Here is a 13748-nt window from a genome sequence, read left to right as displayed (position 1 = left end):
TCTCGATTTTAAGTCAGCAAGTCAGTCTGAGCTGGAACAAAAGAGTTGTGTCGTGTTAATGTCACGCCATAGAAAAAAATGTAAAAAAAACAACAAAAAAAAGTTTTCTTTTTAAATCAATGTCATGTAAAACAATTTTGGGGTTAATTAAACATGCTCTAAATTGACCCATCTTGAAGTAAAAATAATTGTTTAAAATTCTTTTTTGGGGGTGAAACGCCTTCTGCTTGGCTGACTTCATTAATTGAATTTTGATTTCTTTTGTTCCTTTCTGGGTTAAAAACTGCTTCAATACAAATTATCTGAATTTAAAGTCAATGGGTCAGTCTGACCCGTAACAGAAGAGGTATTAATTTTTTCACTCCATAAAAATGAAAAAAATACATTTAAATAAAAATAAAAAAAAATCATTGGAAAAATGTGAAACGATTGTATAGCTTTTCGATAATTAAATATGGTACAGGTCAAATTGACCCGTGAGCACGATTTCTACATAACAGAATAGCTCATGCTTTACAAGTGACAGAAAAGGCTTCACAAAGAAAGAAAGAAAGAAAGAAAGAAAGAAAGAAGGATGTTGTTGTGGGTTTGGCCTCCGACACCCCGCCGGGAATCCGCTGGATTTTTCTGGTTGGCCACCATGTTTGTTTTTTGGACTGGCGCTAAGTGGACGTACGCAGCCGAGGCTAACACACACATAGACACACTTTGGTAGCTCATATATGTAAATATGCAGTGTGCACGTCTGTCTCTGATTATTCCTGTATCAGCTGCCGGTGACGGTTAGTCGCTCGGCACGGGTGGTAACAATTACGAATCAGTGACGACGCAAAGCCCGCCAGCTAAAAATGCAATGTGTGTGTTTATTTGTGTGCTCTAATACCGCATATTTACATTACAAATCAGCAGCACACAATTCCCCTTGCCGCAGATGCAAACAGCAGATGTTTCTAAAGACGCACAGACGGATGGATGGATGGATGGATGGATTGATGGATGGAAGCCAGTGATGGAATAAAACTGGCCACTAATATACTTTGCGTACATACTAATTAATATACACATTGTTATTTTTACCCCATAAAGAGGTAACTCTACCATCCATTCTATCAACCATCTACCTGCTAAATGTGCCATCTGTCTATCATCCATCCTTCCAATCAACCAATAAACCATCTCATCTACTGTATCTACCGTGCATCTTTTCAATTAACCAGCTATATGCCCTTCTATCTACCTATCCATGCCACCATTCTGTTTATCAACCATCCAACCTTGTTCCTAGCAAATTTGCTACATCGCTACCATCCTTCCAACCAACCAACAATTTATCTTTCCATTTAGAGACCCATCCCTGCAATTATTCACTCTATGAACTCTTAAACACCAAATCTGGTCCTCTGACTACCCTTCCAACCAAACATGTACTCTCCTATTTACCTATCCATCCTTCCAGTTGACTAATAGACCATCCCTCTACCCAGCTATTGCACCTGTCCATCTTTTGAACCAACCCTCTACCCATCTACTTACAGCCATGCAACAAAGTAACTCAACAAACAAAATGCAATGTTTTTGTATTGCAGTGATTTTGCGAAAATGATAAATGAGATGTCAGCGAAGTTTAAGACAGTTTTACCTGAGTCTCTTGTTCCACGCTCTGAAGAGTGACAGATAAAGATGGACCAAGTTGTGTTTTTGTCGTAAAATGTGTACTTAAAGGTCCCAAACGGTCTTGCAGCGGAGTCTACCACTTCTATTTTGGGACCATAATTACACGCTAAAGTCGGCCACTGCGTCATTATTACAGATGATCGATAGCAGAACCGACGCTGCCACCCGACCGGGCTTGGACACAAACCCCAAAAAGTGGCATGCTATCTAACAAGAACACTCAAGTAAATAAGACGTCTCAGCTTGTCGAATGGTACATTCCTCCGAGAATCAAAATAAAACAAATGTCTTATAAACACACAAACGCGTATGGTAAAAATATAAAAATACGCATGGCGGCCAGCGTTGACAGATGACCTCTCCGACGTGCAGCTTTGCGGTCGAACACACGGCAGCAAGCCTTCCCAAAGGATTTGGATTGAGTCCACTCGTGGTCCGCTGGATGGTAGCGCTCTTGCTTCACCCCCCCCCCCCCCTTTCCTGCCATCCCGCTTGGATTAGTCCGGTGGAGCCCTGCCACGACGAAAACGTTGCCCTCTGGCTAAGACGTTAGATTCAAGTGTATTTGTTTGGGGTTTATAGACAGATGGCAGAGGATTTTCTTGGAGTAGTACGCTTGCGGTCCGGTTCTGAGACGCCACTTTATGGAAAAACACAAGGCCAGCAGGTTGCTTACAGGTTTTAATGTGAATACCTCCATTTTAAGCTTTAACATTAATTTGAAACATGCGATCGTAGGCAAGTTGGATGCTAATCTTCCCTGAATTACATCCACTGTTTAGAAAGGGCGGCACGGTGAACGACTGGTTAGAACGTCAGCCTCACAGTTCTGAGGACCGGGGTTCAATCCCCGGCCCCGCCTGTGTGGAGTTTGCATGTTCTCCCCGTGCCTGCGTGGGTTTTCTCCGGGCACTCCGGTTTCCTCCCACATCCCAAAATCATGCATGAATTGGAGACTCTAAATTGCCCGTAGGTGTGAATGTGAGTGCGAATGGTTGTTTGTTTGTATGTGCCCTGCGATTGGCTGGCAACCAGTTCAGGGTGTACCCCGCCTCCTGCCCGATGATAGCTGGGATAGGCTCCAGCACGCCCACGACCCAAGTGAGGAGAAGCGGCTCAGAAAATGGATGGATGGATGGATGGATGTTTAGAAAGGAGTTCTGTAACTACAGGGACGACATAACCTGATTTTGAGTCCAAATGCGACTAGACAAAGTCTATTCCTACTCTACGCAATGTAGAATGAGTGAATACTTTGAAAAGCGCTATGCAAACGACTTCCATTTCTATGTAAAAAAAAATAATTTAAAATTATTGATTTGAATGTGTATGACATTGTTCCCAAGGAAACAAATGTTAAGTACTATAAAAGATGCATCACTTTGATGTCCACTACAATCTAGTAGTGGACATCACAAAGCCTCACAGAGTCGTAAATGTCTAAAAAAACATCTTCAATCGTCATCGACTGAAAGACACTAGGAACCCAATCACAAGGCCTCGGGTTTTGAAATTGTTAAAACAGACGTTCTAATGAACGTTAATGTCAACCGACACTATTCTAGTTACCCACTTAAGTAGCAGGATTCCTTACCGATGCCTGATGACTTATGGAAAGACATATGTCGCTGTCGCAAATTCGTAAATATCCAGTAAACATCAGGAGTTGTCATCGGCCGAAACGCTCTAGCACCTCGAACTCAAGGCTTTTTTCTTTTGAGACGGCGGCGATAAAAGGATCAGGCGCAAACATCAAATCAATAGGCGCATCAATGGTAACAGCGTTTCGCTAAGATTAAAGAGAAACTCCACGAGAGAGCCGAGAACGTGGCGGACTAATAGAGAACAAGAGCATGTCAATGGAAAGGGCTTTAATTGATGTGACGGATAAAAAGGTGGACATGTTCTAATGGGCTTTTTTTTTTCTTTTTTGCTATGAGTTAGCATCTTTAGTCCATTGAGTCCATTTGTGTGCATACCCCTTTTACATACTCAGACCAGTATCTTTCTAAGATGGAGACTTGTAATTTTCCAGCTTTTCAATCTGAAGCCCACTTTACATCATAAGACATTGACGTATTAGCCCCTTGTTTACACAACAGCTATTTTTTGTTTGTAAAAAGAACCTCTACATCTTGACCAGACAATAAGTTCTTCAGTTGGCACTCGGTTATGTGTCTCTAACACCACTAATAAGTCCAGCAGAGATGTAGTACATACAAACTACAACCCCCAATTCCAATGAAGTTGGGACGTTGTGTTAAACATAAATAAAAACAGAATACAATGATTTGCAAATCATGTTCAACCTATATGTAATTGCATACACTACAAAGACAAGATATTTAATGTTCAAACATAAAATATCTGGAATATCATTGGAATTGGAGTTGTATACGGCACGGTTGCAAACTCAACTACTTGATTGGTAACCATATGAACATGGCCTAGAAAAGATTTTTAGGGCCTGTTCTGAACTGAAAAACATTTGCAAACCTTTAAGCTAGCATCTGTACATAGCACACCAGATGTTGCGTCAAAAGGGAAAGTTTTTTTCCTCGAATGGAATACATCACATTAATTCGTGACTGATGTTGTGTGTGTGCCGCTCAAGATGATGAGTTTGCTAAAGCTTAATTTCTTGTGACGCATTACTCCTCAACCAAATTTGGCCTATTCCTTGACTGTACCTTTCACACAGAACAGCAATGTGTGAAAAAGACATTTCCAAAAGAAGGAAAAAGCCTGCAGTTTTTACTTGACTGGCCACCTACGAACACGGCCAGAAAAATATTTTGAGCCAGTTCTGAGCTGAAAACTGTTTGCGCCTCTTACATCAGACGTTCCGTACGTAAATGAAAACCATCTAAATCCTGCGTGCTATCCCTTCGGAACAACTTTTCACCAGTTCACTGCCAACATTCAAACAGCGCAACATCCCTGCAGGGACATTGGAGGAGGAGGACAGGGGGTGTAGTTTGGAATACATTCAGGCTTTCAAAAATATTCCTCAGAGTCGACCGCAGGACGAGGCCGAGAGCCGAGCCGGCCTGCGCGGTTGCAGGCTTTGGTTTTGCACTCGCTGTCTGTAGCCACATCAGAGCCTTGGGGCCTGTGTAACGCGATCTGGATGGGCTGAGGAAATCCACCACCACACACCCTCACCCTCTTCCTCCCCCCTCGGATGCGAGGAAGGCCCTCAGTTACAAACAATTAAGAATTTGGAGGCGCTGGGACTTGAGAGCTAATTGTTTTCGCCAATCTTGCGTCTGCGCTCTAATCCCTTTTCATCTCCTCTCACCGCCTGCTTGATCCGAGACATGAAGTAGCCATTTGTGATCTGTAACTCAAGCCAGTCCAACTACAGTCACGGCAGAGACAAGGACTCTTTGCAAGTAGTGTCTTTGACGAGTAAGGTCCCAAATAATGAATTAAAGTCATATTCCGGCACCAACTGTGAGCAAACGGTATCCATTATGTGGGAAAAGCGTCAAATCCCCCTCGAGGCTACATGCCAAAACCACTTGTGGCAACTTTGAACCACCAACTGGAGGCGATGAATGTTAAAGATGTTTTTCCAGGTGTTTGGACTTTGGAGTCAACTCCAGAGTTAAGGTTTTGCAATTCTGATCCTCGTTACATCTGTTCAACATGTGATGTTGCATCTTCTTCTATGGTTCACATCTTCCGACACCGGTTGGGATAAACCAATAAACATGTAGAGTGGGTCCTTGGTTTACAACGAACTAACTAAGCATGTATGCCCTTTTCGGAACCTCGAAACGTCCTATGTCGGGACCGTCAAAACCAGAGGACCTGCTCTCAGGGAATTACAGTAGTGACGATCATTAAAATCTGAAACGGTAATTCTAACCATTGCAGTTTATTACGGTTTGTTGGTAAACTTGATGTCACTTGTTAGCAAGCATTTTTAGTTGCTACAGGGTTGCGATTTAAACAGTTGAAAATTACGTTGGTACCGTAAACGGAAACGCAAATCATTACGGTTTGTGTGCAGTTGCATAACAGTCTGCACGTCTGCAGTGTGTTAAGTGTTCCTGTGAAGATGCATTATTTATATAAATTTTAACTGCAAAGTGACTTCGTATGTAAAAGTTCTAAAAAAAAACACAAAATTTTTTTATTTCTTACCACGTCAGGTCAACTTCGCTCATATCTTTGGGTAAACTTTCCCAATCCCCCGCCACCCAAAAAAAACAAAAACAGAAAAAACAGCCTACAGTTACTGACAGCGGACGTTAGCTTATTCTTTTCCCGAGTGACATCTCCACCTACTGGCCTGCAATGCATACTGTATATTAGTAGTTTTTTTAACAATCATCTGTATGAACAGGGATCGTGTTTACCCAACATGAAAACCTTCAAAAAAGCAAACATTTTTCATGTTTTTTTTACTACATTGGGGCAACTTAACCTCTGGTGACTTTGTTTTGTAATTGTTATTTTTTTTAATTAAAACTTTTTAGTGTAAAAAAAAAAAAAAAAAAAGAAAATGCCTTATTGAAATTGTAATGTTTTACTTTTTTTCACACTTTGGGCATGTTTTGCAGGTCACAATGCTAATTATTGCGATAATATTGTTAAGCAAAGGGCGGCCGGGAGGCCCCCCATCCATCCGCCCTTCGATCCAACATTATGATGATGATCTATCATCATAATGTTTTGCCCTTAAAGTATGACAAGGACAAAGTTCTTAGGACCCAACCTGATGAATGCTTTGCTTTTCCTGTTTTTCTTCAAGATCACAAACTTCTTGTGAAGAATTTTTACACCTGTAAATGTCAATTCTGGTTTGTTAAATTAATATGTACTTTGGGAAAGTGATTTGCTACATGGAGCTTCAAAAACACAAGTTTGGTTGAGCGGACAACTGGTTTGATGTTTTTGGCTGTTTTCGGCCAACAGTAATCATTCACTGTCTCAGTCAAGGAGACGGTACAATACAATAAATATACATACTGTAGACAGTATTTTACCACCAAAATAAAAACTGTCGATAGATCCCTTGTAGATGACAACATAATCAATCTCCTTGGTGGAGGTAATAGTGGTCATTACAAAGAACCAATTGGTTTTGCTCTTATTTGATCTGTTTAAAACAATACTTTCTTTTTTAGTGGTTTTTGTACTTAGTGCAATAGCTAGATAGACACTGGCACTCTCGAAACTCATCAGAGTGGGTGTTTTATTTATCCGTTTTCCGGACGTGTGGTGGCATTTAACATCCGGGAAATCTGAGAGTCTGATATTAAGAGTGACAGCTTTCACTATGACTGACAGCTCAGTCATCTCAATCATGAGAACAATCCCTACCTCAAAGGTCATTTTTGTTACATTTTTTCATCCATCTTCCTACCGCCCTGTTGTGTTTAAAGCAATTGCCCCAGCATGTATTTTACCCATTATACCAGACACTGGTGCACATGTCATCAAATGATCTTTTTGCAGGATGCCACAAATTGCAGCACTGTCCCCGCCTTACTGGGTTATGTGTGAAAGTCTTCCATTAGCCCTCTAATGTGACAATTTTGCGGGGTCTTTGTGTGAAAGAGGCTTTAGAAGTGAAAAACAGTGAGAGGTTTTTTTTTTGGGTGGGTGGGCTTTCCTGGGGGGGGTTGGTTGGTTTTGGGGGTCTGTGGTGAGGGGATGTTGCTTTTTTTAAACACGGCTGCACTGTTACGGCTGTCCCGCTTTTGATGTCAACCAAGCTCTCATTTGAACGAGGCAATGACTTCCAGATTTGGAAGGGGGCGTTAAAGTGGGGCAAAGGGTGTGTTCTCGCTGGTGTGTTGTTATACTTCAGCAACAAGCTAATGCTATGCTAACAAAGCTAGCATTAAGTTGATAGAACTTTTATGCATTATTGCAAGAACCACTCAACCCAATGGGTTGGGCAGGACTCCTGCGTTCAAGGATCAGTTTTTTCTGGTTTTTGTCTTTTACGCTCTACTGCTCATAATTCTGGACTGGTTCGTGTAACGTTTATGGAATATTGCGAGAACCCATTTGATTTTGAATGCTAATGAAAGCAAAAGTCTGTTTTTTATTTTCATTTTTTTGTCTTTCACACTCTACTGGACACAATTCTTGACAGATTCTTATAATTCTTGTGAATAATTGCAAAAACCTTTTTGATTGTGAATGGTAACGGAAGAAAATGGCAGCTGTAAATTAGCTAGGCTTATAGGTCTTTTTTTGTTTTGTTTTGCTTTTTCCGCTGTACTGTTCACAATTCTGGAATAATTCTTATGAATTCCTTATAATTCTTAGATTTGAAATGCTAATAGAAGAAAATGTTTGATGTACAGTTGCTAGGCTTTAAGGTCTGTTTTTTGTTGTTGTTTTTTACTTTCCACTGGACACAATTCTGGACCGATAATCTTTTATGGATTATTGTGAGAAACCATTTGATTTTCAATGCTAACGGAAGCAAATGGCCCATGTACAGTAGCTACATTTAATGGTCCGTTTTCTTTTTTTTATGTTCGACTGGTCACAATTTTGGACTGATTCTTATGGGTTTCATGGATTATTGCGATTTTGAATGCTAATGGAAGCAAATGGCCAGTGGAGCTTTGTTCAAATTCTATTTTATTGTTCTATTGTTTTGTTTTCGCTACTTGTCAAAATTCTGGACTGATTCTCAAGATTTATGGATTATTGCAAGAACCCATTTGATTTAGAATGCTAATGGAAGCAAATGGCCAATGCAGCTAGGTCTAAAGCTCAGGTTTTTGTTTTTTTACTCTCCACTGGTCACAATTCTGGACCGATCCTTATGTGTTTTTAGGGGGGGGGATTATTCCAGCAATCCATTTAATTTGTAATGCTTTAGCTGTGATTGCTGTAAAGCGAGGAAAAACTCCTGGTGTGCCCACCTTCGTCCCCTGACGAATATGTGCCGTTATGAGCATTAATCTCAGCCATCTTGTTTCAGTCCTAAATCTGCTTTCTACACCTCTGAAAGTCTACGTTTCACCTTCAAAATAAAACACAAAATGTGTCACAGGAAGTGTGCAAATAATGCATTTCCTTCTCGCTGATGACATCAAAGATTAATGACTTCAAAGGAGCAATTACTTGATCAATTGGTTTAAGTGTGTCAGCTAAATGCATACATGTGTTGGATGTGTGTGTGTGTTTTGCGCGCGTGTCTGTACTTGAAAGGCCTTTTTGAGTCATGTTGGTATTGTCGCAAGTGTTTTATGTGCACTCTGCTCAGTGTGACACTTAATGAAAATTCGCATTGCACTTGTTTGTATTGATGCGACACACACACACATGCTAAGATACATGCTCAGGAGCACACACACACACTACTAATATATTCTTTAGTTGTCTTTTTATTCCATTAAAAGCGGAAATTAAAACACTCGTCTCTTTGTTCCTCCACTGGCCCGAGTGTCTTTAATCTCACCTTAGAGAAAAGATGAAACATTAAAAGAAAAAGACCGGGGGTGCTGCCCCCCATTGTCACCTGAACAAAAAATTCTAAAAATGTCTTAAGCAAAAATAAATAAAAATGAATATACTGTGTATACTATACAGTGAACATTTGCTTTTCTCAGGATTTAGGGACCAAGACCCGACGCGAATAGCAAAAATTGTAATTGCCTATATTAAGTGGCTCGTGAAAATGCACTGGCGTCTTAACTTGATTTGAGTTGAATTCATTTTGTGACCATGCTCGTAACTCAAAAGGATCGTATCTAAAATAATCTTTCACTGTTTAAATTAATGGAAATGCCATTAATCCATTCCAGGCCCCCATAAAACACCAACAAAAAAGTGTAACTTTTTTTTAAATAAGAAAAATGGCACTCTCCAGTATTGTACTTTATATAAACATAAAGTAATAGCATAGTTCAAAAGCTTGTGATAAATTAAACAGTTTGTGCATCATGATTTCATGCATTGATTGTGCGGCTCCTTCTGGTCTGCAGGCCTTGGCCACAAGGGGGCAGTATAATACATAGACAGGTACAGTATACACACAAAGAAGACTCAGTAAGATACAGTAATAGTCGTTTTTCGCAGAGGATAAAGAATATATGCCTGTGAGTATTGTTATATTGTCTATCTACATGTGTTGCTGCTGTTTCTGTTCAAATAGCCATTGCTTAAAGAGTAATGACACTGCAACAATAATGCTCGTTCCATCAGCGCGTCAATGCCGTTTTGCATTGTGTGGTAGCATTAAGCTAGCAGACTTTTGTAAGGCCAAGTTATGTAGTTTGTTTAAATACACATCGTGTAATTCTCTTTGTTTTATTTTTACTATAAGTGGCAAAAAACAGCCAAAGCGAGTCCTTGTCCTCTTTTTTTGAACAACTGTTTACATCCGCCAAGCTGCTGGTTGTTGTGAAGTCCCCAGACATCATCACCTCTGCAACTCAAGACATAAGACTTGACTTGAAACTCCACTTGCTCGATTTTTGCCACATTAAGTTGGGACTTGAAACTTGAACATTAAGACTTATTTATGACTTGCACATACTGTATGTGACTCACTCCCACCTCTGCTAGTCAACACATGAAGCCTGTTCATTTTGTGACTTGATATTCCGCGAAAAGCTCTCTGTTCTTTAAATATGGCCAGAGTTCTGTGAATAAAGTACATTGTGTGTGTTCTGCAAGTATAGTACGTGTGCACACTTGTTTTAGCCGGGGTAAGTGTGTGTATGGTGTGTAAGTGTTAGTGTGTGTGCGAGGTGGGGAGTGGGGGATTTCTCCTCCTCGCTTAACTACAGAGCGGTCTGATAATAACGGGGTTGGGGCGAGCGCCTCCCCCCGAGCGCGCTCGGAAAAGGCGGAAGGCGCTCTGGAAGCCACTTCAAGGGTGGCTAATTACGACGAGGAAGCGAGGACGCACAGACGAGATGCTTTTTTTCACCCTCTTTTTCGGCAAAACGAGCTCAACACGTGAAAGAGAAGCCGCAGCGACAGATGTGCGTCTGTGTGCACTAAAGTTAGCATGCAGAATAATATATATATTGTTACAATCATTTTAATTTAATCAAATCAAAATTATTTATTATATCTAAAATGTGGGAGATTATTTAGATTTGTATAATATGTACTAATCATAAACCCATTCATTCATCTTCCGTACCGCTTATCCTCACTAGGGTCACGGGCGCACTGGAGCCTATCCCTGCAATCTTTGGGCTGAATTGGTCGCCAGCCAATCGCAGGACACATAGAAACAAACAACCATTCACACTCACATTCACACCTACGGGCAATTTAGAGTCTTCAATTAACCTACTGGGCATGTTTTTGGGGTATGGGAGGTAACCGGACTCCCGGGAGAAAACCCACGCAGGCACGGGGAAAACATGCAAACTCCACACAGGCGAGGCCGGATTTGAACCCGGGTCCTCAGAACTGTGAGGCAGACATGCTCACCAGTCACGCACCGTGCTGCTTCTTATTATAAATATTTATATTTATTTTTATTGTACTGATTTTAATCTTTTATCAAGTTTATTTGAGATATTATTTTCTATGTGATTTGATGTTATCGATATGTTATGTGATATGATGTTATTACTCTTGTATTATGTTTTTAATCCCTCATGAAACCAATTTTAGATGTATATTTCTTTATATATATATATATATATATATATATATAATTCTATTTATATATATATATATATATAAATTTTATGTATTTTTTACAAATTAACATTTTAGCTACTCTCTTTCTTTCTTTTTTTTACATCATTTTTTTTATTACTTACTAAAGTTTCTTTGCTCTGATCTTTCCTAACTTACCTTAAGGGGTTACCATCACTTTTCCGCCATTACAGTCTGCTTGCATCTCGGTGGGACCAACATTATCTGTCATCATGTGACGTTATGACTTTACCAGTAGCTCATGTAGTTGTTCTTGTTCTTCTTGCGTTGTTACAGTCCAACAAGGTGTCTGTGGTGCAGCAGCCCCACGGCATGCACCCGCTCACGTCGCTGCTGCCCTACGGCAACGAGCACTTTGGCACCAGCCCCCCGCACCTGCCCACTGACATGAGCCAGAAGACGGGTACTAACACATACACACACACACACAAAAAGTTAGGGATATTGGGCTTTTGGGTGAAATTTCAGGATGAGCCTAAAATGCACTACAACCTTTACAGGTGCAATTTGACCTCTAACTTTTAAAATGACCGTGGTTGCATGTTACAGAGATTTACCAACAGGTTGATACTGAGAGACTGGAAGAGTCACAGAAAGGCAAAGAATTGGACCTCTTTGAACATTTTCATGGATCAAAGACCTGTTGTGAATTTTGCCATTCAGCTGCCTGTTAGAGAACAGCAAGATGGACAAACAGTACGAAAACTTTAAACAATTGGACAGTCAGTTGTTTCGAGAAGGTCAAATTAAGTTCACTTATAAGTGCATTTTCGGTTCATCATGAAATTTCACCCCAAAACCTAATATCACTAACTTTTTATGAGTCGTGTATATTCGCAATGTGTGGGGTGGTCCCACTGTGACTTTGACGGGGGCCACCAACCTCATGTACACACAAGATGGAAACAATTAGGGTGGTAATCACACACATACACACACACATATATATATATATATATATATATATATATATATATATATATATATATATATATATATATATATATATACATATATATATATATATATATATATATATACATATATATATATATATATATACATATACATATATATATATACATATATATATATACATATATATATACATATACATATATATATATACATATACATATACATATACATATATATATATATACATATACATATACATATACATATATATATATACATATACATATATATATATACATATATATATATATATATATATATATATATACATTTATAAACAAACACAACCTGACTTTTAAATACTGAAGGCTGGTCACCATTTTGGACTGGCATCTATGTTTTTGCTTAAAAAGCGTTGTGACAATTTTGGTGCTACAGCAAAATTTTACAATTGAAAACATTTTTTTCATACTAATTTAGGGAAACGTCACAAAATAATTTTTTTTTTTTTCTTTCTTCAGTTCACTTACTGTTTGGACTCCAACATTGCTGCTATACTTTAGCATTTTAAAGTAAAAGTATTTGTATATCTATATAATTTTCATTGTTCGGCTTTGGTGGATTTTTGTGCTGCTATCGCAAATGTTTGTTTTTTTCCCTCTCTTGGTCAATGGTTGGAAAAAGCATCCTACAACTTTTGTAGTTTATCGTAAAAACATCATTTCAGTTTTACCTTTTGTTAAATTTTCAGAAAATTCCATAGCAAAAAAACAAAAACAAAAAAGTATGACAAAATAAAGACGTTCATATGAAAAAAGGCAAGGAGATAAAACTAATGCACCTCAGGAATCGACCACTTTGTATGTCTGGAATTCCCCTTTTTTTCCATAGAAACACACTTTTACGAAGAAAAAAAAAAAGACACTCACACCTTGTGTATGGTTGACTAACATAGTGACTCAGTGCTTAATGAAAGACTGAGACACCTGCACACACACACTCATGCGCACACACACAAATACACACACAAACACACGCAGCGCTACACCTGGACGCTATGTCTGACCTTTCTCACGGGATCTCACATGATTTTTTTGACAATGTTTTTACTCGGGATTGTCGTCAATCAACGCGCGCACACACCTAGCTAGTTACCTCATGCCTCGTATCACTCGCCACCTGGTCCAGGCTTGCTGGTACATCATCAGTGATGTCATCTATTTGGTCTAAGAGTAAAGTTGCACCCTGAATGCAACGAAGACAATGAAACAAGAATAATAAGTAGATATTTATATATTTTATATATTTTTTATTTATATTGTATATTTTTTTACCAACACAAATTGGGGGGAAAAAACATCAAAATGAATCGAACATTCTGAATAATTATAATACAAAACAATCTATAGTTGTTTGAAAAAAATCGAAACGAATACAAACACAATATATAAAAAATGAAAAAAACAATTGCCAAAAGCAAACAAAACCAAAAA

At 39.1% G+C, this 13748-nt stretch overlaps 1 protein-coding gene across 12 annotated transcripts in view; it reads left to right on the top strand.

Annotated features, from left to right (window-relative positions):
* tcf7 (transcription factor 7) overlaps positions 1 to 13748 on the top strand; it is a 47366-nt gene that overhangs the window by 13636 nt on the left and 19982 nt on the right. For all 12 annotated transcript variants that reach the window (XM_061752804.1, XM_061752806.1, XM_061752805.1 and 9 more), the window contains exon 4: positions 11614 to 11740. In XM_061752804.1, coding sequence (XP_061608788.1) covers positions 11614 to 11740 — 127 coding nt within the window. The remainder of the gene's footprint in view (positions 1 to 11613; positions 11741 to 13748) is intronic.

This window comes from Phyllopteryx taeniolatus, chromosome 17 (assembly GCF_024500385.1).
Source record: "Phyllopteryx taeniolatus isolate TA_2022b chromosome 17, UOR_Ptae_1.2, whole genome shotgun sequence".
NCBI lineage: Eukaryota > Metazoa > Chordata > Actinopteri > Syngnathiformes > Syngnathidae > Phyllopteryx > Phyllopteryx taeniolatus.
This window is presented reverse-complemented; position numbering and strand designations above follow the sequence as displayed.